At 39.2% G+C, this 25,893-nt stretch overlaps 1 protein-coding gene across 1 annotated transcript in view; it reads right to left on the bottom strand.

Annotated features, from left to right (window-relative positions):
* Positions 1–602: 602 nt before the first annotated feature.
* The window catches only part of LOC111230248 (rho GDP-dissociation inhibitor 1-like), a 27,142-nt gene continuing 1,851 nt past the window's right edge, over positions 603–25,893 (bottom strand). The window contains exons 2-6 of the mRNA XM_022756916.1: positions 15,972–16,145; positions 14,709–14,792; positions 5,372–5,448; positions 2,607–2,670; positions 603–1,108 (exon numbers count right to left, since the gene is read on the bottom strand). Coding sequence (XP_022612637.1) covers positions 909–1,108; positions 2,607–2,670; positions 5,372–5,448; positions 14,709–14,792; positions 15,972–16,145 — 599 coding nt within the window. The 3' untranslated portion in view covers positions 603–908. The remainder of the gene's footprint in view (positions 1,109–2,606; positions 2,671–5,371; positions 5,449–14,708; positions 14,793–15,971; positions 16,146–25,893) is intronic.

Here is a 25,893-nt window from a genome sequence, read left to right on the forward strand (position 1 = left end):
TTGATCCGAACTACGAGAACCAACTTCCCATTGTTTTTAAAACACCACCTCACATAATATCTTTCCCCTGTGTGTCTCCCTCTACGACCCCACCTCAGCTCTCTGTTACTGGTGAACCTTTTCGTTAAATGTTCCTGCTGAGCATCATGATGCCCCCCACATTCATATAGATCATCTCTTCTTTCTGGGAAAGTCTGTTTGACAGATACTGAAGGTTTGTAAGTGTACTGCACACAGTTCAGGGCATCTTGTTTCCATAAACTGAACAATGTCGCAGTTTATCATGACTCTACAATATTAATAATAATATAGGAATCTTACAAACTACTGAAAACAGCTACAACAGCAGCTTCTGCAGCTCGCTGATGCGTGTGTTTCACTTTAGCTGTAACAAGTCATTCTAGGACTTTGCCATATTGTATTTCCCTTTGTACCTCAAGTGATTTCCTTTAATTGCCTGCTTTTCAGACCATCCACTGCTGCTGTATGAAGGTATGGATACATGACAGGATGAGGAAGAAGGAGGGGAGGGGGGGGGGGACTGAAAGTAAACGGAAAGGGAGACTCCATCATGTGGATAACTTAGGATGGATGGTATATATTTGTAGATATAATGCAGACATAAAAGGCTGGAGGGATGGGGGGGGGGTTCTCTCCTCTAAAAGTCCCAGTTGCTCTCAGGTTTCAAGAGACCTGCATTAAACAGGCAGGGAAGAAAATGTAGAAGAGAAAATAAAGTGGAAGGGGAGGAGGAGGAGAAGCAGAGCCTCTTTGTTTTGGCCAGTGCAAAGGCTGCTCTCACAAGACAACGTGGAGGTGGGTTAAAGAGGGGAAAGAAGAGAGGGAGGTGAAGAATAGGCGTGAAAGAAGGGAAGAGAGTAGCGTCATCCCTCTCTCTCTCTCTACCTCTATTCATTCCAGTCCTTCTTGATGTCGAGGTTCCACTCCCAGGCCAAGTAGATGTTCTTGTCGTCGTCGATGAAGCGGGACTTGATCTGATAGTGGCCGCGTGACATCATGCCTTTGGGTGCCTCGTCACTCGGGCTTACAAACTCATGCTCCTCCGCCCTTGGACCGTAGCTTCCCACCATGTACGACACCTTGTCCACTGCAGGAAGATACCAAATGGACACTTAGTAACCTGGGGCCGTATTCATCCATTTGCGTGTTGATATTGTGATACTTTTCTGATGAGTTTACCAGATAATCTCGCAACGGCCTTGGACTCAGCTTTATTTATTTAATTCAGCTGGTGATTATATAATTTACTCTTAAAGTAAAGCCCACTTGATGAACAGCCTAATTATAACAAATGGCTGAGATATTCTGAGTTAATCAGCCCTGCAAACAGCATTTTTCCAGTTTTTCCTTTTTTTGTCACAGTAGTGCAAAGTAGCAGAAACAGTCATCGCCAGTGTTATTGCTGTTTATATTTGGATTGTTTCAAAAAGGCTCATTGCCCACAGCAGCTGACTGCAGCTTCACTGGCTATGAGGAGGTCTCAGTGACTTAGGAGTCCTCTGGGCCGCCTCCTGCCTTTGTAAATTAGTGTCAACTCAAAGTAAGGTAAGTAAGTCTCAAAGATAGGACTGACACACGGATGTTTCATGAAAATGGCCCCAGGGCTTTATCAAAGTAATAAAAGGGTAATTTGGGGCTTCAGTGACAGATATAAATATAAATCAATTTCTGTTACTGCTACTTGCAAAACACTAAAAATAAAAGCCATTCATCCAATATCTAACTTAAAATGCTCTTAAAATTAAGAGACCTCAAGAGTATATAGTTTGTTCAGAATAGATCCTCTTTGACTGTGCTACAGAGACAAGGTGGGAACACGCCTTGTGACCCATGTTTTGAAATGATTGCCCAAAAATATGTTTGGTCATGATGAGTAATATGTTTGACGATGCATTATCTAATAAAAGAATAGGGTAATTTTTCTGTTGTTAATTTCACATAATCTCTTATGAAGATATTTAGGATTTAACACAAACAAGCTGACCTTTTAAAAACTAAAATTAGATTTGTTCTTGTAGGAGAAAAACACATTCCCCAATAAAATGTAATGATGTTTGAACAATGGGGCAGATGTAGGGTTAAATCCTCTGATTGGCTATTTCTGCTCTGACCACATGTGATTCATCATGTGATCACTTCAGAGAGACTCATAAAGGCTCCTCCTAAACCTCTCTGTGACTAGGAGTTAGCTGCTTGATTAACTTGTCTTAATATTCACACTCAGCAAAGAAATTTTGTACTGCTCATTTGGCTCTTTAGAGGACGGCTAAGTGGAATTCATATAAGTTTGATAAATACAGGCACAGATTTCATAAGATAGGTTCAGATTAATTTACACTTTCTTGTTGAAAAGTCATGTTCCTACTTGGAAAAATAAGATCCAGAAGCTAAATGTGACTCACCTGCAAAATAAATGGCATATTTTAGGTATAAATGGGGAAACTGTAGGTCATGAAACACTTTTTCTCTGAAGGTCAAACAGTAAATGACACAGATGTATAAATGTCTTCTCATATGCATAAGGGTAGTTTTGTATTTAGCCTTTACAAAGTAAATTACATTTGGCATATGATGGGTGAATTTACCTCTTATTCCTTTCCTGTAGGTCACATGATGGTACCTCAAGCCGGCAACGATTTCTCTTTTCACCTGCAGACACACTCAGTTTCATCAAATCTTGGCATGGATTTTTCTCTGGGTTACAAATTCACACATTACAGACAATTTGCACTTTCCAGTTCACATTAATGCATGAGTTCAGGAAAGTTTGGGTTTTTGTTGGTGGGAGGAAAGTGGAGCATGCAGGGTGAATCCACACAGACACATTTAGAAGACGCAAACTCCACATAGAAAGAGGCAGTATCAACCATAATTATACATTCAATAACTTTATGTGAATTATCCAGACTAAATTTTTCATTTGTTTATTGTTTACACACATCACATGTTGAGAAAAGACGGCCAAGTTTAGGAAAACATTGTATCAATCATAGATTAGATCATCATAGATATCTATCATAGATTAGTGAGTTGACGTGTTCTAGATGAACCCTGCTGAACAACATGAGGGTTAAAATGACAGCAGTGAAGCCGTTTGTCCAGCAGGTGTCCTCACAGCAGAGCAGTGTGTCTCTCCCTGAGCCATTAGGTCATGCTCAGCACATCTCCCTTTCCCTTCAGGGCCAAGTCCCACGAGGACTGCCTCCAGTCTACTCACATGCACTAACACAAACACCCACAGCCATACAGTCTCTTCATTTCAAGAAAAATCTATATACTATACAGGAAACTGGCTGCAACTTACTTACTTTTTCATTTATGCCTAATTACTGTAAAAAAAAATTAATCTTGTTTATGATCAAATTGTCTTTTTTTTTTGCAGTGTTCACTCAGATGTTAGCGTCCTGTCCAGTACAGGAATATTTCCCACAATCTTAATCAACCTCAAAGCATTCGAGGAGGTTGTAGATGATGCAGTACTCAGCCTGTTCCTGAGTGTGTTGAAGTAGCTTCACTGAATTTTAGAGATATGAACAACTGGTTCCTAGGGATAACTCGAAACCTCTAAACTATTAAAAATCAGCCACTGGTGATATAGCTTGCATTCCTGGGTCGATATTGTTGTTTGTTGGTACATTTTTCTTATTCCAGTGGCTAATTGGGCAAATTTAGAAATATTTAATAATCCTTAATGTTATCATTGTTGCATAAACATCCTTTCTAGCCTCTGGGCACACTCCTTATCTCATGTATATCTGCTGTGAATTTCCTTTCAAAAATATGCCATTCTCCCTCGTCTGTGTTTGTTTATGGTGGTGTGTTTACATGAGTGTTGAGAGGTTTATTTGTGACAGAGAGAGGAAGGAAGGGGATGATGATGGAGATGTGAGAAAATGATGATGGGGAGAGAGATGAAGCAAGAGAAAGACATAAAAAGGGTAATGCTAGGCTGGAGACAGTGGCGTGAGAGGATAGTGGAAAATTTTGAAAGTGTTGTGAGATTTGGGATTGAATTGCAGCTATCACAGATTTTTGTTATCACACCTGAAGATAGAGTTGTGCCATAAAGTTGCACTGGGAGGCATATAGGGCAGTTATGTGGTGAGTCATTTGGGCAGAAAAGAAAAAGCACTCAGGGCAGCAGGCAGAGAAGTGGTGGTGGTACCAGTCCTGCCCTCGCTATCCTTCTGCAAACAGCTGTGCTGGGTTTTTGACTCTTTTCTACCTGTCTTACAGTGGGAACCAACAAAACAAGACAGCGTCTCTACAGAGTCTACAGCCAGGCTAACAGCCCTGTGAAGCTGTGCTTGAGCTAAATGCTAACAAGTCATCGTTTAGTGTGTTAGCATGCTAACATTTGCTAATAAGCACTTAACACAAACTACAACTGAAGAAAATGGGAATGTCATTAGTTTTGAGGGTATTTGGTTATAAACCAAAGTAACATTTTGAGCCGATGGTGGTGCCAGATGAAAGGTCTGTGGATCATCAAAATAATTCCAATTCATTCTGAGAGGACCACATTTCATGGCAATCCATCCAATAGTTGTAAAACAATTTTACTAAAAGCCACAAATGTCAACCTCATCGTGGTGGTTAACGAAAAGTCAGGGGATAACCAAAGTCATTATTGTGCCAATCCATCAAGTAGCTGGTGAGATATTTAACAAGATAAGTGAAAACTTTGACCTGCTGGTGGCTCTACAGGAAAAGTCAGGCGATTATTAAAGTCTTTAGGGTTCCTCCTCTTGGCACCATGTATGTCTATGTAAAACTTAATGGCAATGCAGGCAATAGCTCTTAGATATTTCAGTAAAGACAATCATGTCAACCTGCTCGTGGCACTAAAAGTAAAATTCAGGGGATTATAACCGTCAGCAGGCTTCATCCTCTGGGGACCATGAATGTTTTCCTCTCGCTAGTAGATGTTGAGACATTTGTGGACTAACTGACAGATACCTGGCAACTGTCGCCAATCAATTAAATTTAAAAGTAACGACTTTCTAATATTAGAAATGTAAAAAATAATAGTTTGTCAGACTTGAGAAACAAACTTACTGACATTAAAATTACGAGTTGCTTCTCTAGCATTGATCTTAACTGGCACTATAAAATGATATGATAACGAATATGATAATGGTCTTGTTTGTTATTGTGGTTTGACTACATGGAGGCTTACTCAGCAGGTTCTCTCTCCCCTTCTATCTCTATATCACTTACAGTTAATACCTGATTATCTGTTTGTTCATTTGCATCCATACACATACACACAGTAATCCTTCCATGCTATAATGCAAAATGAATCTCTCCATCCTTAACATAGCTCTATGGCTGCATCTCTCCATCTTACCTTAAAGTGTATCTTTAGTCTGTATTTCACTCCTTCCTGTAAGGAGAAGCTCTTCTCCTTCAGAGCGCTCAGGTCTCCTGCGCACACACAAAAACAAAACAACAATAAAATATCACTCATGGTCAACATGACACGTATTACATACATCATGCACAATGACTCACTATGCAATCACACTGCTGATGATTTACACATACGGAGAAACACAGCTTTCAGTGGCAGGCGTAATAGTTCACAATTGAAATAAGTACCAATAAAAATTTTCATCCTCAAATATTGTGTGTATTTGAAAAGGTGTATTTCTATTTTTATTTGACTTTTCTTTTTTTTAAGCAGTTTGTAGTTTTGTTTCTCTTGTTTTCCTCCAAACTTTTATTTATTGACTATTTTATTTATTGAATCTCCATATAAATACAAGATAACAAACAACATGCCAAGATTTATTATTATCATTTCATTTCATGTTTTTAAATAGACATAAAACTGAACAGATAAAAGAAAAAAAATTACAGAGAATGTCAGAAAGAAACAAAAAGAAAAAATACACACACAAATGGTGCCAAATGAGAAATAAAGTCACATGGCTACATGGGAAATACGACACAAATGGATCATGTACATTAACATATAATAGTTTTCCCAACAGCAGATAACAGAAATCATTTATGAAAATTCTTAGTTAGGTTTTATACAGTAGCAGTTGGAAAATGAAATACAGCATGTTTGCTTAGTGGTGTACGATATCATAAATGTGGCTAAAATTATTTAAATATACACGTAAACCAGGGATTTGGAGTGTTTTCCTCTCATGTTTCAGCTAAATAAGACGAATGGATGTCATACTTGAAGGTGTGATGCCTTCACTACAACTCTGACACACATACTGGTGATTTAGTGTTATTGGTGAGACCAGAATGGCTTCTTTGTACAATAAAATTGTCTTTGCAGTGCTGTGGAGTTGAATGGGTTCATATCGAGAGGAAAAAGCATCCTGGGCAATTGTAAAAGCACATAGCAATCAGAAATGCATCCACCGCCTAATCACTTTATATCTCAATTTAAACCCAACCATCAGTCCTGAGTGCTTCCTAATGGACAGAGAGAAACAGACGAGGGAGGAGATGAAGGAGAGATAGAGGAAACGGGGTGAAAAAAAACAGACAGCAGTGATGTGAGGAGGAAGAGAGGGAGAGAGGAAGAAGACAGACCGGAAAAGAAAGACAGTGACCGACAGATAAGATACGCACTCACACAGTGCAGGCAGTACACTGCACACTCAGAAAAACCATGTTTGGTGTTAGAGGTTTGATTCCCACTGGTGTTCCCCATATTAAATATATATGTGCTTGTGGCACATTTAGGCGCTTCACATAAAAGCCTCCAACAAACAGCATATTCCTTTTGCTGTATGAAAATCTCTTAACCCAGCTTATGTTGACTGTCATGCCTTAATTGAAATTCTACATGTCCCCTTGTAATTTGGAGCTTTATAGCACCACATGAAAGGCTTTAAATTCCCCATTAGATAAAATCAAAAATGTATGTCATCGAGCTAATAAAGCTGTTGCTCAGTAGCTGACATTTGGAGATTTTTCACTGCTCCATCTGTGTCTATGTCTTATTTCATTCGATCCATCTCCCTCTACAACCTCTCCCTTCTCCTCTCTCCGATTCCTCTCCTCGTCTTTTTTTCTCCTGTCTCAGGAGACAGAGAGGAGAGAAAAGATGCTGGCCTCCCCGGGGAGCGTCTGACAGAGAAAATAGGTCAGTGTGGAGAGCTGTCTACCTGTTCTCCTCAGACACACACACACACACACATGGGTATGTACTCATGCAAGTACGCACGCAAGGATGCATATGCACAGGCACATCCACACACTGATTTTCCATCTGAACCTTGTGTTTGGGAAATATTGTACTGGAGCCAGAAAAGCCTGAAATATTAGAAAATAAATTAACTGAAAAATCCCCCTTACACCATGTTAATTTACTTTCTAAACCTATCCAATAAGACATAACACAAAAAGACAAATATTTTGTTTTCTTTGTTCCATTAAAAAATCATATTTCTTGTGGTAGTGGCATCATGGAGCTACCAGCAGACATGCATTTAAAACCTGCAACTTTACGTGTGATAAAAAGTGTCACCAGAGTCAAGTAAATTCAGTATTTATTTGGGCTGCACATAAGGATGTCTCAGCACAGCAGACCTCACTTTAAAGGAGACAAAATAAAATAAGATAATAGAAATAATAGGCATAATACGATTTATGGGTTAGGTTTAGGTTAGGGTTTAAAAAAAACAAATTTATACTATAGAGATATCACATGAGCTTTGTACTATGGGGAAAACTTCTACCTCGCTGCATTAATCTAACAGCTACAGTTACTGGTGGATTTCAGAATAAAATTATCAGTGAAATACATGATCAGTTTATATAATATGATGCATTATTGTTGATTTAACTACCCAACAGAATAGTACTGAGTAGTAGCTTCACTATGATCAGCGACAACATAACACGACAAAGAATCTACTGTCATGGAAGCAGCTCTGTGAGGCTGTACCTTGGCATAGCGGTGCTATCAGCTAAATGCTAACATCAGCATGCTAACATGCTGATGTCTAGCAGGTATAATGTTTATCAGGTTAGTTTAGCGTGTTATAACATTTAATAATCAGCACTAAACATGAAGTAGAGCAGAGGCTGATGGGAATATGTATGAAATAGTTTTAGGTAATAAAATATTTGACAAACTGACACTATGTCCTGATGGTAAAAGTCTTTAGGATTCATCCTCTGGGGACCATGGAGTTTTGTACCAAATTTCCTTTATATCCATCTAAAAGTTATTAAGATATTTTAGTCAGCATTAAAGTGGTGGACGGCCGTCTGACAGCTGGACAGACTGACACAACCACGCCACTAGTTAAAAACGCTGCCTACATATAAATATATCAGTCGTAACAACCCAATATTATAAAACAGATAATAACTGCACACTCTAAACAGGACCATTCTGTATAATGAGGATTTTAACTCTGATAGATCAGTACACGTTTAATCATAATCCTTCTGTTATTTTATGTAAACAACTTTGATGCAGGGTTTTTACTCGTAATGGAGTATTTTACATTGTGATATTTATACTTTCAGTTTCATAAATGATCTGAATACTTCACCAGCATTCATCAGACTATGGTAGTTAACAGTATCAGACGTAGCAGTCTGATGATAAGTTTGATTTCATGTCAGATGAGAAGCTGTTAAGAACCTACATTGCTGCAGTTTCTGTGGAGTGATCAGACATTAACCCAAAGTGAAAAAGTTAATAAGACTTTTGCAAATGAGCAATAGGTTTATGGGAGACGACCCTCATTAAGTCCAGCCGTGAGAGGGAGATTAGAAACTGGCCTGTAGTCAAAATATTCATCCTCTTTCTCTTCTGCTTTTTGCACATGGAGGGTTTCATCCTGCGCTGCTCAAATATCAGAGGTGACAGAGGAAATCCAGTCTATCATCAGTTCTTTTGAATTAATTTTAACACATTTTTTATTCACCCCCTGCACACTCTGGAAAGACCCCTCCAATTATTATGTGAATGAAACAAATGAAACATCCTTACAGCGACCACATATTACTGACATAACTCTAGACACACAACACAGAACAAACAAATCGCACAGTGAGGTAAAGATCAGTGACTGAGATAGAGAGGCTGCTCGGTGCGAGTGTGTGTGAGCGAGTTAATGTGTCGCAGCATGTAGCGTGCTCAGCAAAACAACCCTGGGAACATGAAAGTTTAACAAAGCCAGTGCTTGCATTTAGGGCACCAGAGCACTGAAAAGTCATAGTGCTTTGTGTAGTGGGGTTTGGCAGCAGGCAGCACAGTACAGCTTGTGACACACACCATTCTCTGAAGTCTTGATGATATGATATATGATATACAAGTGCTGTGTTAAACTTTAAAGCATAGAAATATGGTTGTGTGGTGTGTTATTAACTGAGGGATAGATTTTAAAAATCTTTGGATATTGTGTCATTTCAGAACTGAAATAGAACAGAAGTCCTGTCATTAAAACTCATACTATTGTCGTGGAATTGCCTCACAAATAATGGTTTACAGCACATGTTTTGTTGTAAAATGTAACAATCCTCTTGAAATTTGATATGTAACATATACTTTAAGCTGAAATAGGTCACAGTTCTATGCTTCCAGTATATGTTTTTTGCCTGGGTGGCCACATTGGGCAGTGAATTTCTATCTCTGGTTGTCTTATTGTTGTATCCACTGAGACACAGAAGTACAAGTTATTTTTGTGCTGAATGATGAAAAGCATTTTTCATTTTGCAGTGCATAAACATTCGGGCCATTGATCAAGACACAAGCAGCAGTAAGAGCTGAAATAACTGTAGGTTCTTGCGGAGGATTAATCTGAAAGCAAAGTGATAGTCTAATAGCAGTGGGCCTGCACTCTCATAACATTAAAGAGGTGCTGATAAGAAGGTAGGGATGTAATGAAGGACATCTAAAGCAGAAATTAAGTCATATATTCAAAATGAGGAAAAGAAAGTATCCCATAAATTGACTGAATGAATCTCATAATTTTAATATTCCATTTGATCAATTCAATGATTCAAACCCTTTCAAGCTCTGTCAGTGGATAATTTTTGGTGAATCATCCCCACAGAGAGAGCATTATCTAGCCTGCGTGCTAAAGGCAAACATGCATAAAGATGTCTTTCCTTCATATTCCTGCTTACATGCTACAGGGCATAGCATGATTAATGAGTGAAGGTTCCCCCTTCAACATAATGTGCCAATTTCTTATTTAGAGTACCGTTACAGTGGCTGTTTACAGAAAACAACAAGGTGCACTGAAGATGTTGCATAGTGCCACAGAAGGCCTGACAGTAAAAGAGAGTTGTGAGTTAAACTGCAGCAGAAAAGTCAAATTTCAGACTGGTTGTGGTCTGACCATCATTTATATTGGCCATGATTAAAATGTGCACACCAGAATAATTGCCTTGATTTGGGAGGCGAGAAGTCACATGATCAGATGTCAGGTTGTAAACAAACTTCCCAGCTGTATATGACAATAATTCCTAATATAGCTAAAAACATGACCTGGGCTAAGGCTGTACAATTTAACAAATTAAAAATCAATCACTTATTTTTAGTTTTAGCTTTAGTTTTAGTTAGCAGTGGTGACAGTGTTTGCTACAGGTCTGATAGTTCCATGAAACTCCACAAAAAAGGATTGAAATATCCCCTGCATCACTGTTGAAACAATCACACTTTTAATTTCTAGATGTATGAATAAATAAATTAATTAATTAAAATTAAAGATCTATGTAATGACATTTAGAAGATTTTAATTCCCTGCTTCTCAAGATTTTCAAGACTTTTCCTGCAGATAAACTATTCAACCTGTTAACAAGTTCTCGGATTTCTGTAACTAACCGTGAATGTTACTGCAAAGGAAAAAGGAACGATTGCTCAAACTACAAAAAATAAGATCGAAGACGTAATAAACTGGAATTATCCTTTGACCTAAAGGTTTTGGGATAGATTCTTATTTATCAACAAAGCTGCATGATCAGTCATGGGAGGCCCTGAATGTGTTTACTGCAACCTCATTAAGTAAATATATGTGCAAATGAGTGCTGGTATAAAATGCCTCAGAAGAAAAAGAAAACAATTTACATATAAACTGTAACTAGATCACGGATGCTCTCAGCAGTTGTACTGGCTACTACCACCTTTCCTCAGACTCAGAGGTTCGATGTACAGCAGGGAGTTCACAACAGATACTGTAGGTACCGCGAAGTTAAAGTTGAGACATGGACCCAAACAACCTCACTGAAATTAAAGGTCTCTGATAGGACAACCAGTCCAGCGTGCAGTATGAGTTGGCATCTCCTTTCTCTTCTTCCCTTACACCCTGAGTGTTGAGCAATTACCTCTACTATGGTGGAATGTATCTCACCCTGTGTTTAGCCACCCCTTCTTCTCCCTCTCTAACATCAACACACACACACACACACACACAGCAGTAAATGCCCATCATCAATTAAGGCACCATGCTGCATTGGTAACAGCATATAGTATATAATGAGCTCTCTAATGCATTCAGCCACCGATGGAAAGTCCATTTCACATCCAGTCTGGTGCCGGCTCGGCTATCTGACTGTAACATGATATACCAGCAGGACCGATTATTACACTGTTGCTTACTCTATAGATTTATGATGGGAGATGCTTTTCTCTCACGCAGCATAAAGCAATTTCTCCTTTTTCTACAACACAAACACACACATGCATGTTCATCCTAATTAAACCAAATTAATTCAATAATTATTTGAACTCCTTCCAGGAATAATACCTAAAAGTTTTTCAGTTTTTTTCAACAATTGGATGGAAACACAATTTTTGTGGCACACTAGAAAACAGTGCTACAGTGAAATCAAGTCTAAAACAGTGTCCAGTGTCAAAGAGCATTTCCTGTATCGGGATGAAGGCTCTGTCTGCTAAGGAAGGAGGAAGAGCAGACACTGTATTGTAGGAAGTCAGACAATACAAAACATCACATTACGCTCCCAAAAGCTTCAACCATCACAATCTAATCATCAGAGGCCTGTTTCACTGAGCGATTTTCAAGCAGCGGTTACATGTAGACTCGTGGCAGCATCATGTTTCACAAATGGTCATTGTTCACAAATTCAGATAAATTTATGAGCCCACCAGGGATCCCCCAAGTATGCAGTTTGTTTTGATTAGTAAAACATGTCAAAACTAAGGACAGAAATTATCTCATGTTGCTAACTGCGGCTTGCATGTCGCAAATCTGGCGAATTATTTTTATTACAGTGTTACAACACTGTTACAGAATAACTATTAACAAATGAAATCAAAATTAAATTCACTGAAATGATTTCTACTCATTAGTGAAGCCTTGCTGAGAGGAAAATAAGACTTTAAGTATCGGTATAAACCTACTATATTGCTATGGTGCGATTTGTGCTCTTGCAAACACATGGAGGATGTGATCATACACAACAAAACAAAAGTTTAAATGTCATTTTAACATGCCAGAATTAAATAGCTCTTTCAGGACCATGGATAGCGCCACTCGACCAGGCATGCCAAAACAAATTGACCTATTTATAAACTTCAGTACTATTTAATAGAAAATAATCTCTAAATGCAATAGCACAACATGCTGTCAACATTAACATAAATAGGCTTGTCACAATATTGTCACAGGAGTGCCAGTGCTGACAGTGAAAGTCCATTTCAGACTGTTCTATAGTCGGAGTGGCCATTGGGAGCACTGAATAACATCCTGGTGGGTCAGTCAAAAGATCAGAAACACCAGCAACCAGAAATGAGACAATACGCTTACTGCAGCATGTCAGCACAACAATAAAAGCGCTGTTGAAAAATTAAGGGTTTCTGCCCGCTGAAACTTTAGAGGGCTTTTAATTTGAAACAGTTACAATAAGTGTCTCTATTAACGTGTAATGCAGTAACTTCAACTGGGCAAATGGGAGCGGATCAAAACGAGGCATCGTACTAAAATGTAGATATGACCAATTATACATATCAAACATAGGTATTAAGAAATCAAGCCTCAAGCTCAAATTAAGCCCTGTTACCTTCTGCATTTGATGGAAATAAAGGCCCCGGTCAATATTTGAGGAAATACGGCAGTTGAAAACTGTTGTGAATCTGCTGAAAGGCCCCCTGATTGACATAATAGAAACAGTTTGCGCCAAGCAACAGCCAATAGGAAAAGTTCAACACAAAGCCAACCAACCAATGGTGAAACTTAATCACTCACTCAGTCATGTGGCCGGTGGTCAGTCCAGCTAAAAATCAGCCATCTAAAGGTGGCGATGGCTTCTAAAAACTAAGCTCATATACTATAAAACTAGTTTTCAATAGCAAATATGTTTTAAATGCAGAGTATCTGTAGTCTGTTTACTGCCAAATCATAGTTATTATTGAATGTATATGACAAACATTCATGTTTTTCCTACCGTATGTGCACCAAGCAACTAAAACATGAATAACACTTTATGGTTATCTCTATGAAACTCAAAGTACTTAAGCATCTTTCATTAGACCCTCCCTGCCCATTGGACACCAATATTTCTGAAACTCCACACCTACAGTTACTAATGCAGGCTCCCTGTTGAAAAAGTCTCAACCGTAAGCTGAGAAGCCTTGATGACATCACTATGACATCAGCAGGGTTATTTTGTCAGACATGACGAAGCTTGTCCAGAGCCACAGAAGATATGCAACCATTTTCACAGACTGAGTAGTTCTCCTCATGAAGACTGAACTGGACGTCAGGTGTATAATCAAAGGAGTGCCCCTTCAAATTCCACAACACAGTCTTTGTGTTAAAAATCTGTAGTGCCTAAGCCCAACACCAGATCGCTCAAGTGATTTCCCATCTGCCTTTCATTTCCTGCATCTTGTGTAAGTGACACCAAATCTGAAAAATGATCTATCTGCTCTGGAAGAACAGTGTCCTCTTCACATTTCATGCAGTTCAGCAGATCTTCTATTACACACTGAAATATGCACATTAAAGGCTGTAAGGTAGTTTCCATCTCTCTGTGTTTGAATCAGAGCAAACTGCATATTACGAAGTCAGCATTGCCTAGCAACCAGGTGACCTTTCTTATTAGTCTAAGCAGTCTGTGATTGGGTCTTTTTGAGTAGGAATGTGTAATTCTGTGTGTGACAACCAGGAAAATCCTCAGACAAGGAAAAATCAAAGCAAACCCCGTATGCACTGAAATCAGAAAGAAACACACACACACACACACACACGCACAAATAGACAGACAACTGTTGTCCCTTTTATGAGACACGCCCTGGCACACAAGTCAACGACAGGTGTGAACACACACACACACACACACACACACAGAGGCTCACCGATTGATCTTTTCCTCAACTTTGTCCCCTGTAGGTAATGACATAATCTCTTTGCAGCCACCTGATTACCATGCACTGCAGACTCACACATGCACACACATAAACTTACAGACACCTCATTCCCCTTCCCTGCCTGTCGCTCTCGCCTGCACCCAGGGGAAAATGTCAATACTGCCCACTAAGCAAACATTTAGCTGTCTCTCCTCTCTCAAGCATGGACACACCCACTGCAGTCTTTCTGCACATAAACTGCAGCACAGTGGGGTGGGGGATGCCTTGCTCCAGAGCATATCAGTATATGAGAGGGTATGGCAGCACCGTACCACAGGTAACGCTAGCCAAGGGAATGCGAGAGTGATGAAAAGGAAGTGTTGCGTACCTGTCAGGTCCATGGTGATCGGTCCAGGAGCTTCATCACATAACAGGGTCAGTCTGGTCACCCAGACATTAGGGCCAGAGAGGTCTGGAGAAAAACATACAGTATTCACAGATTCACTTATTTTTCATTCACTCATTCTTATATTTGTTTGTTTGATCATTTTTTTAAAGGAATAGTTCAACATTTAGGAAAATTAGAGTTAGATGAGAAGATTGATATGGATTATGATTAGTTTAGCTTGACAAAAAAGACTGGAAGCAGCTAGCTGGGTACATTATCTAACATGTGACATATAACCTATTCAATCCATACACAAACACAAGAGTTGTGGCTTTAGGGGAGGTTGTGTGTTAGAACTATTTTTTCTGTCTTTGTAATGATGGTATTAATGATTATGAGATCTGGGGAATAATATAAATGAGAGTCTACAGCCATGCTAGGGGTTTTGTGAATCTGTACTCATGAACATATGTTTAAAAATAACACATCTTAGTTTTATGTGTTAGCATGCTAACATTTGCTAGTCAGCACTAAACACAAACTGCAGCTGAGACTGATGGGAATTAGTTTTACATGTATTTGGTCATAAACCAAAGTATCAGATGGCGCTAGATGAAAAGTCAGAGGATCATCATTAATTCATCCTGATGGGGAATATCCTGGTAATCCTGGTGGCTGACACAACTATGTTGGTATTCCTAGAGCCACACTGTTATACTGTTACACTGTTAAATTGGTTACAAAAATATTGAAAGTCAATGATAATAAAGCTGAAATGATATGAAAGAAGTTGCAGTTTTAGCATATAAATGTTAAATATCACAGTCTGTAAACATTTCAGCAACTGTCTTTGACGATAAATCCTCTCCTCTCTGCTTTTCACTGCTTTTCCCACTGTATTCGATGTTACCAAGCTGTAGATGTGGTGGTGTTGAGTTACAGCAGTAAGGGAGTCAGAGCTATTCTACTGATATCAGCTGTCATGGCCGGGCTGCTGGATTAGAGATGCTGAGGCAAGCAGGTCTGTTCCTTTGTGTGTGTGTGTGTGTGTGTGTGTGTGTGTGTGTGTGTGTGTGTGTGTGTGTGTGAGAGAGAGTGTGTGTGTGTTTGATCAGAAGTTGATGACTCCAAGGAACTATGTACCAAGTCGTTATATTGAGTGAATGGTATTATTAAAGCTGTAGTAACACTGGGTACCAGTGTGAATCACCAGCTCTTCTGTCACCTCAGGTAATCAATAACCACACACACACACACACACACCTGCTGTCACTGGACCCGTCCCCAGCAGGGTCTGCTTGTACTTGACCAAACTCTCGTCATCTTTATCCAGTTCCTGAATCTCCTGCAAAGACTTCAGAGCCGGAGGATTGTAGTTGAGGTTTCTCTCATCCTCTTCCTCCTCAATGGGCAAATCCTTTTTGTCAGCCATCAGACCTTCCAGAGAGAAGAGGGAGAAGACCATTAAATAAATACACTTACATGTCACTCTTACAGTTTATGGAGCTGGTTTTTTTAGACCAGGGTTTTTTGTCTTACAGACACACTCCATCGCAGAACTGAATTCACTGTTTCACTGAAACCATCTGTCATGTTCCAAATGTGTTCATTTTAATTTACTCTAAACTGGACTAACACTGTTAATTATACAAAAGCATACACTGTTTGGATAATTGTCATACACAATTGAACTGCCATTGTTTAGGTTGGTTTGGTCAAGTCTTCACTTATATCATCAACACTTCCAAGAGGCAGAAAAGGGATGTTTCAAACATTTATTCAATACTTAATGTAGCTAAGTATTTATCCATTAGGCTAGTTTTAGCTTTTTATTTCTATCTTAGCTTACTACTTCAATCTATTCTTACTTACAGGCAACTATAACTGTTTATTCATGCATTTTAGCTCACAATTACTTCTAGCTAGCCAACCCTTTCAACCATAGCCATAATTTACCTGACTCTTTTAATTGTTTATAGCATTACTTTTAGTCGACATTTTCAACAGTTTAACCATTATTAAACTATTATCAAACTCTTTCAACTGGTTATCCATTAGATATTGGTAGCTAACAATTACTTTTAGCTCACTGTTTTTTAGCCATTTGTTCATTATTTTTCACTTCGTAGGCTAAATAAAAGAAACACCTCCCAAATGCAATACCGTTCGACAGCACTGCAATCATACCTGCTCCAAAATGATCAGTAAGTTGAATCGATAGCTGTTAAAAACGTTTCCAACAAAAAGTGAACATAACCTTTTAGCTAGGTGGACCAAATACACTGGAAACTAAAGGAGCATTTTTCAAAATCAAAACATAATTTCTACTTTTTTCAATTAGCAATTTTTTGATACTCCCCCAATCTTTCCACATGCCTTTACTGACAACAGAAGTAACCATGGTTGGGAGTCACTAAACTAAAATATTTGATTGTCAACCACGGTGCGAGAAAATATGGGCAGTTGGACAAATGAATTGTTGGGAGTATAAACTGGAAGGCCGATAATACACATGGCTATGAAGTCATCTCAGTTTAAGATTGTTTTTTTTTATATCAAATAATTTTGATATGTATGCCTTATACATATAAAATAACTTTATATATCAAATAACTAAAAATAAAATAATAAATACTGACTTTGGTCTGACAGTAAGGAAAGCAACATTTTCAGCAGAGCTCATCAGCAGTAAATATTTCTGTTATATTTCAGTAACTCAGCCAGCACAGGCGAGATTGCTTACTGTCTGGGATAAGATATATAACTCTATGTAGGCCAGCTCCAGCCATCCGGGATTTGATTTCATCAGGGATTTTGATTCAATACTGAGTTTTTCGATAATGTGATAATATTCGATAATGTGTTCTGCGAGCTGAAATTTCATTTTAGCATCTCTACCTCATCCGCACCTCCAAAGAGTGAATATGCGCAGACTGGAATAGTTGGAATAACTGGAAGGATTAAAACTGTCAAAACCGTAATCAACAGCAGTCACAAGACAACAAAACAACAACTTCAACAACAACAGAACAGCAAAAACTTTCAGCTTGTATCACAATAAAGCCGATACATTTATACCAGAAAGAGAAAGTACAGCCCAGGCCTTTATTTCCCAAGATGCATCAACGGTAGGAATTGACAACCATTTATCATTTCCACCTTGAAAAAGGTTTTGAAGGTGTCAGGATCAGATGTTTATATGTGGAATGGAAATCAACTTAAAAATTTGCTTTACATACTAAGTAACCCATCAGAGTGATTATCATGTCAACATTTACTATTGTCATATTGCGGTTGACTTCAGTACGACATAAAAGCAGACATGATGCTTACTGTGATATGGATCATTTTCTACGATAAAACACTACATGGTTACGATCACAAATCCACAGTGCATACCTCAAGACTCCAGAAGACAGACACACACACACACACACACACACACACACACACACACACACACACTCTGTTGTAAATGTCTGTTTACTGTGCTGTAACAGCCTTGTGTAATAGCCTCTGGTTCTGTTTTTACTGTTCATAATGAGACGGCTCAGTGTACATCAGCTCAGAGCTGTGTGTGGAGGTAATTGGATGACACAGAGAGTACACAAACACATGAACACACTCAAATCTAGTCACAAACACATCTACCAGGTGCATAAATGCACACAGCCACAGTGTGTTAGGTTGTGAGTGGAAATCAAATGCGTTAATGAGGGATGTGATGACCCAAAGCAAGTCTCAGCACACATATGCACACATGTACCCGTGCACACATCTGTGTGTTTATAGCAGCACCCCACCCAGTCAGGGCCAAACACGGCTGCCTTTGCCCATCACCATGGCAACCCTTTCAACTCCCCTTGCACTGACATCACCTTTGCTGTGGACCTGTTTTATGTGACTGAATATACACAGTGGAGCGTTTATTTTCACTTGCAGCAAGAGAGATTCATGGTATACCAGTTTTAATAATCTCTATTCTCTCTCTCACACACGCACACGCACACGCACGCACACACACACACACACACACACACACACACACACACACTTGTAAATTACTATAAATCTATATTTAATGGGATGGTATCCTTCTTACTGGTTATAATCCCTTGGTTGTAGTTTTCATAGTGCAGATTGTTTTTATAATATACAGTAGGCTTTCTACTACAGTAAAGCAGATTTCAGAGATGAAGCTATAGTGGTCTGCTGTCATTAACATAGTGTATAGTTAACAGCGTGGAGCACTACAGCTAATGATCTTCTAGGGTTGATACATAGATGATTTTATCATAGGTCCTCACTTAACAGGTGATAAGTGATGTTTTAACATGGAATATTATTACATTTGTGTAGTATTTACAGGCTTATAACTGTGTCTCAGCAGTTTCTTCACAGAATTCATCCAGAGAAAGAAAATGAGTGTCTGAAAATGCTAGTCTGTATTTAACTATGTCGATAGCATCTTCCCTCATATTTTCTTTCTAACCTTTTTTCCCTATAATTGACAAGGGACACTGGGTAGGCACTGACAGGTTAGTTTCCTGACCTCACACTGTCTTCACTGGCTGATGGATAACCACTATCCCTACATAAGTTTCCTTTCTCCAATATTCCCACTGTTGGAAAAAAATGTTGAGAAAGCTGTTTTTACTCAACTCAACAACCTCTTGGATATAATTGAATTTTGTTCAGATTTCAGTCTGGCTTTAAACCGCATCACAGCACTGAGATACTATATACTATACTGCAGTACTGATTTAGGTAAAACATTGGTTCTGGTTCTGCTTGATCTTTCAGTATTTATATACAGTACTTTTGATGATAAAATATTAGATACTAATGCAGACAGGTTATGTTTTTGCCATTGGTGGCCATGAATCTGCACGGATCACTCAGAGAGATTTGAAGATTTGTGTTTCACCAGTCACAACAAATAAATAAGCTTTTCCCCATCTCAAATAAATAGAAGGAATTGGAGTTAAAGATTGAAACAAACTCATTCATGCATTTCTTCAGCTTATCTAAATCAGTTGTACAAATAAGGTTACCTTGCCTTTCTTTGCAGAACAAAACTGTTTAGCATAAGAACACACGTCCCCCTCACTGCTGCCATTAAGAAAGAGATCTATTACATGTTTTTTAGCAAAATGAAAATTCCAAGTTTATCCTTCATCATTCTGATATTAACAAATAGGCAAAGTTCTTTGAATCTGCATATTATATATATATTACTGACAACAGCCGATTAGCTGTCAAGATCTCAGGTGGTGCTGTCTGTGCTCATACATGGAAGAAATTTAAAGTATGAAGAAGTATATAAAGGAAGTTTAAGATCAGTCCAGGTGGCTCATTGAAAGTGCATGTTTGAATCAATCTTCAAAACCGTTTCCAAGCAAAGTAGCCAAAGCATAAATGTCTAGTTTGAAATATTACCCCGGAGATCTATTGCCGATTTCCCTCTCTCTCTCCTACACACACAAACATTAAACTCTGTAGTATGTCAGATATGGATGGTACATGACTTCATAAATGATTCACCCTTCGGTATTTACATATCAAACTCTGTAGTCCACCCCCACATGACGTGCACGCGCACACATGTACACACACTGCAGCGTAAACGTGTTTCTGCGGCCATTAAAACCGGTTTCCTCTCTGACATCTGAGAGCTCCTCTTTGATCTCCAGACTGCTGACCTGTCACAGTAACTGCATCAATTAACATGTATTTTAAAAGGCAGGGTTCGTTCCACAGAGAGGCAGCAGCTTGTACAACTGTACATTTAAATATGGATTTCTTTTGTTGTAGTTGTAGTGACAAGCCCTACAAAATTTCTCCTTTGTTCTCACCAGGTTAAATTACTTGAGGTAATGACTCTGTTAATGCCCCTGCAATTAATCTGATCTGAATTATTATTCTATTCTTGAAAAAAAGTTAAAAAATCTTGACAACTTAAAAAGTTTTGCAATTAACAACAGTCATCTAATTTGTTACTATGGAAGATTTTCAACTCTCTTTGCTGCTGGCCAAAGCATGAAAAAACATGCAGGGCTAAAACCCTCCATATTGTGTGAATTGAAAACAAGCTAACACTAGCAGTAAGCCAGCAGTGTGTGTGTCTGCTCATGTGCATGTGTGGACATGTGTGTGTGTGTGTGTGTGTGTGTGGTCTTTCAACTGCTTCAGCCCCCATCTGTGATGTGATATTAACTGGTGCATTTTCTTAGATGAAAACCACATCACTAAGCCAGTAGCTTCTCAGACCTCCTGCATCATAACACACATGGCTACTATGAAATATGGAGACTAAGTGTAAAACAGCAACACAGAAATTTTATTCATTTATTTACCTTTTGAAATTTTACACTAAAAGAAAACTGAGAAGGGGCATGTGTCAAAAGAGAGATGCTGCTGGGAAAAAAAAGGGGCCAAACAAAACAACAAAACACTTGTCACCTCTAAAAAAAGACTTGCTGTGCCACTGCGTGAGTATTTATTATTAATGTGGATTTGTAGGCCCCTCAGAATGCTATGTAAGTGCTAAAACCTAATAGCGAAGTAACTTGAGATTCATTTATCTTCATTGTTTTTACTTTAAATTCATAATGATTAATCTTCTTGAGACAACTTTATATTTACCAGAGAGTGATTGTTTTTAACTGCATCAGACTTTTGCCTATCAACTGCTGATCCTATCATCAAAATCAAACTACATTTTCAACAAAAAAAAAAAAGATTGCGGCTTTTACACTAACACAGAGGACCCACAGCCTGAATGTATGTATGTATGTAGACCCACAAGACACAGTCTCAGCATTCATCTGCTGATATTTACAGCTAAACCAACATGCTTAGTGAAAATCAACACAACAGTCTGTTTGGCAGGGGAGAAGTCGCTTCAGGGGAAGACGGATAAGAAGGATGCGAAGAGGACTGCTCACATGAGACCTCAAAAACACACACACATACACACACAGAACATGTTCTTTTAATAGTTCCTTGGTGACAACTGCCTTTCACAAATGTCGATCTGAATGCGACGTGTTGCTTGCCAACACTTGCAAAAATAATGTTAAAAAAAACATTAAAAAAAACAAAATTTTTAAGCTCATTGCGGGCTGACTTTTCATGTGCAGAAAGCTAATTAGACTCTCACATCTGTCGGGTAAATATAAAGTTACAGCTGTCATGTCCAGCTCTGCATCAATTTGGATATGTCTTGTCACTGTATACACTTACACTGTTTTATTTTGATGTCACTAACTCGCCTTCTCGTTTCAGAATCACTTCCTGCCCTTGTATGTTTTCCTGCCACAGTGATGTTTGCCCTTTGTGTGTAACCACAGTTCAGTCTTCTGACCTCGCCTCAGCCTTCTCCCTCTAGATCAGTCTGCCTTGTATGTATTGCTGTCCTGTCCTGACAGTTGTTAAGTAGAGTGATTATGATTTGTGGAAGCCTTCGCCTGAGTTAAGCTTTTAAGTCCTTACCTTGAGGTGTTCAGTGCATGACAACAGCCAACAGCGGGTTAGCTTAGCATTAAGACAGGGGGAAACAGCTAGCTTGGCTCTGTCCATAGGTTAAAAACACACCTATCAGTGCCTCTAAAGCTCAGCAATGAACACCTATATCTTGTTTACTTAATTCATACAAAAACATAAATTTGCTTTTTACGTGCCTTTTTATCTGTTGAACTATTTCTTGATAGTCTCTAATTGTTACCTGGCAACTACTCAGAGCCAAGAAATGGTCCCAAAAATTGATGTTTTTACAGTAAGAAATGATTGGCTGGTTGGATTTTGTTATCTTCTGACAGCTACAGGCTATAGCTGTTTACCCTTTTCCAGCCTTTATGCTGAGAGAAGCAAAGCAGTTGCTCATTGTAGCCTGATATTGAACAGACAAATGTTAGAGTGGTATCAATCTTCTCATTTTATCCTCCACCAAAAAAAGAATAATCATATTTCCCAAATGCAAAGGATTCCTTTAAGGGAATGTTTAAACGCGCAATTTTTGTGTTCATCTGAACGATGAAGATTGTTTTAAAATAACGTGTCATAAAGGGGTCATTGTCTTGCAAATTTAAAAATAAAATGTTTAATTTCATTGGGACTTTAAGTAATCAAAGGGAAACTGCTTTCCTTTGGCCTCAACAATCTTCCTTTGTTTTCATAATCACTTCCTGCCTCCTCTTTCCTTAACCCAGATAACTGTTCACTGTGTCAGGAAAACACCTTTTTCTCACTGTCTGTGTGTTTGCAAGCGTGTGTGATATAAGCTTTGATTTGCTGTTTTTTTATAGTCCTCTGAGGCCCACTGTCACTGCTCTGTTCTAATCCTATAACAAGACCTCTGGGACACTGAAACACACACATACAGTATATACAAAAAGACATACACAGTGGGAGATAAAAAGAAATCTTTCAGGCCTCTGAAAAGCCAATAACAGCTTTTGCAATGAAGGAAAAGGTAGTAAAGTCGAAATGATCAACGTAACAGCATTACATAGGCCATGCGAGCAGGGTATGCTTTCATCTCCAAGGGTGCTGTCGCGCGTGGCCTTTTCTGCCACAACACGACCGAATTGATCTGCGACCTGCACGATTTCTGTGCAGCGCTGCAGACAACACTGGAGACGCTCATAACACTTCATCATGCTAACCAGCCAGTTGCGGAAACCTCACTCCCCACGTTTCCTTGTTAATGAAAGGCTTAGATGATAAACAAATGATACCAGCTGCTGAGAACGGTGATATCACCATGCTCATGACTGACACTGCAGCCTCTGTTTATACAGTATTTAGCATACTGAACTCTGCAGACCCGACACACACACCTTTCAATATGCTTTGACTGTAATGTTACAGTTGTCAGTAGTGATTAGGGAGCGATGCAGCTGCTCAACTGCCACATGTTTCTCAGTTTTAAAACTGCATTATCCATATACTGTCATATATGCTGCTAAACCAAAATTAACTCAATGGTGTTGATTGAAATCTTTACATTCTTTTACTGCAGTCATATACGGAAGCACCATCATCAGAGTGGCTGATATCTGGCATAATAAAAGGCCAGTACTGGTATGAGACTTAAACAGTATTTGAGCCTGACTGTGCTTATTTTTTTTCCAAATCATGTCCAATCAATTAAATTTACCACAGGTGAACTCTAATCAAGAAGCAGAAACATCTCAAAGATGATCAAGAGATATAGGAGACTCTTGAGCTAAATTTCAAGTGCCAGAACAAGAAAATGTGGAAAAATGCTAATGCTAGTTAAAGTTTACAAACCTTACACAGATCATTATTATACTACGTTTTAGCTGGTCAAAAATAAGCACTGTAATGGTTTCATTACTAAGTAAAACACTGTACCTCACCAGAATTAAATGGAAATTGCGTCATCTTGTAATTACAACTTGTGGAGACAGCGACTGCTGTTCAGCAACAGTTAAAACATCATGTAACCACAGCCCTGGTTTTAGATTGTTTACCATACACACTTTCCTATTAAACAGCCGCTTTACACCCCATTTTAGCTTGAACACCCCCCTTAATAAATTCATAAAATTCATCTGAACACACACACACACACACACACACACACACACACACACACACACACACACACACACACACAGTAATACATCCTCAGCTGCTCTGTCAGCCTGGTTGAGAGAGCAGGTTGTCTAATTGACTGACTTGATTGGTCTCGTATGTGTCTGCTCACCCAGACAACCTCATTTATCACTACTGTGACAGAAAAAAAGGAGGAGGGATGAGATGATGTGAGAAGCAGATACAGTACGGTTTCTAAAACACTCTCATCTCACAAAGTGACGTAGAGAGGTTATGTTATTCAATCTGACAGTGGGACAAAGAGAAGAAGGGACACAGGAAGGTAAAAAGTCAAGGAGGGTAAGAAGGAGGCAGGGAGGGAGCGGCCGTCAATTCAGCCTCAAAAAATGAGAAAGAAAGTAGAAAGAAAAAGAAAGATGGGGATGACTGTGCAAGAAAATGTAGAGAAAACCACAGACCATCTTGCGATGGGATCGCACCAGCCACAATGCCTACCAACATGTTGACATTCAAAACCCAAAGTACTCAGTAGATATTACTACATTATTGCATGAGCACTCTTGGGTCGGACCACACCCATCTTTCATTTTGATCTCAGCTACACACCTGTATAGTTTCTGACTGTATTTTACACAACTGTGACACGATCCCGGTGACATAATCTGTCCACAGACAGACTGTGGTAGTTCCCACTACAGTAGGTGTCTCCAGGACAACACTGACCACACACACACACACACACACACACACACACACACACACACACACGCACACACACACGCACACACACACACAGGCTGAAAACAATACCAGGCCTGCTGTCGCAGCTGGTAATGAGGATAGAGAGATTGTAGAAAAGAGGAGGAAAGAAAAGAGCAAGATTTCAATTAGCCTATTTCAGCGCGTGCTGCTCGCTGCCTGTGCTGGTGTTTGCTGATTGACAGCTCGTGAAGAGTGTTCTGCCACATGGGCCTCACCCACTCACCCACTCTCTCTCTACCACACACACACACACAGACACACACAGACACACAAACACACACACACAGATTTTGCACATTGATTTTCATACATTGATTAATGAGAACTAATGGAATGAAACCAAGAGCATAGGTGCTTCTGACACTGCACACACACACACACACACACACACACACACACACACACACACACACTTTGTAAAATATCCTGGGCTGCTCTCCTTTCTTTCCCAGTAACAGCTGCTGACAGAACATCTCGATCTCAACCACCAACATTTCCCTTTGTTTCCTGTCTTTTGTTTACCCCCTCTACCTCTTTTTCTCTCCTCCTTTCCTGCTGCCTCTTCTATTTCCCATCTTCCACCTACTCTCTTCTTCCTTCTCTATCCATTTATCTCATCTCTTATCTCTCTCTTCCTCCACCTCCTCCTCTCCTGATATCTTCCAGTTCACCTCCTCTCACTGCTCTTCTTTTCTTCTTTTCCTCCTCAGCCTCCCACTTTCTCCAGACCTCTTTACCTCTGTGTTTCTACCCCTCCATCCCCCTCACTTTGTCATTTTGCTCGCTACTCTTGCCATTTATCTTCCACTCAGTCACCTCCCACGCTCCTATCAAAATCGCC

The sequence above is a fragment of the Seriola dumerili genome, unplaced genomic scaffold (genome assembly GCF_002260705.1).
Source record: "Seriola dumerili isolate Sdu_G_001 unplaced genomic scaffold, Sdu_1.0 BDQW01000260.1, whole genome shotgun sequence".
NCBI lineage: Eukaryota > Metazoa > Chordata > Actinopteri > Carangiformes > Carangidae > Seriola > Seriola dumerili.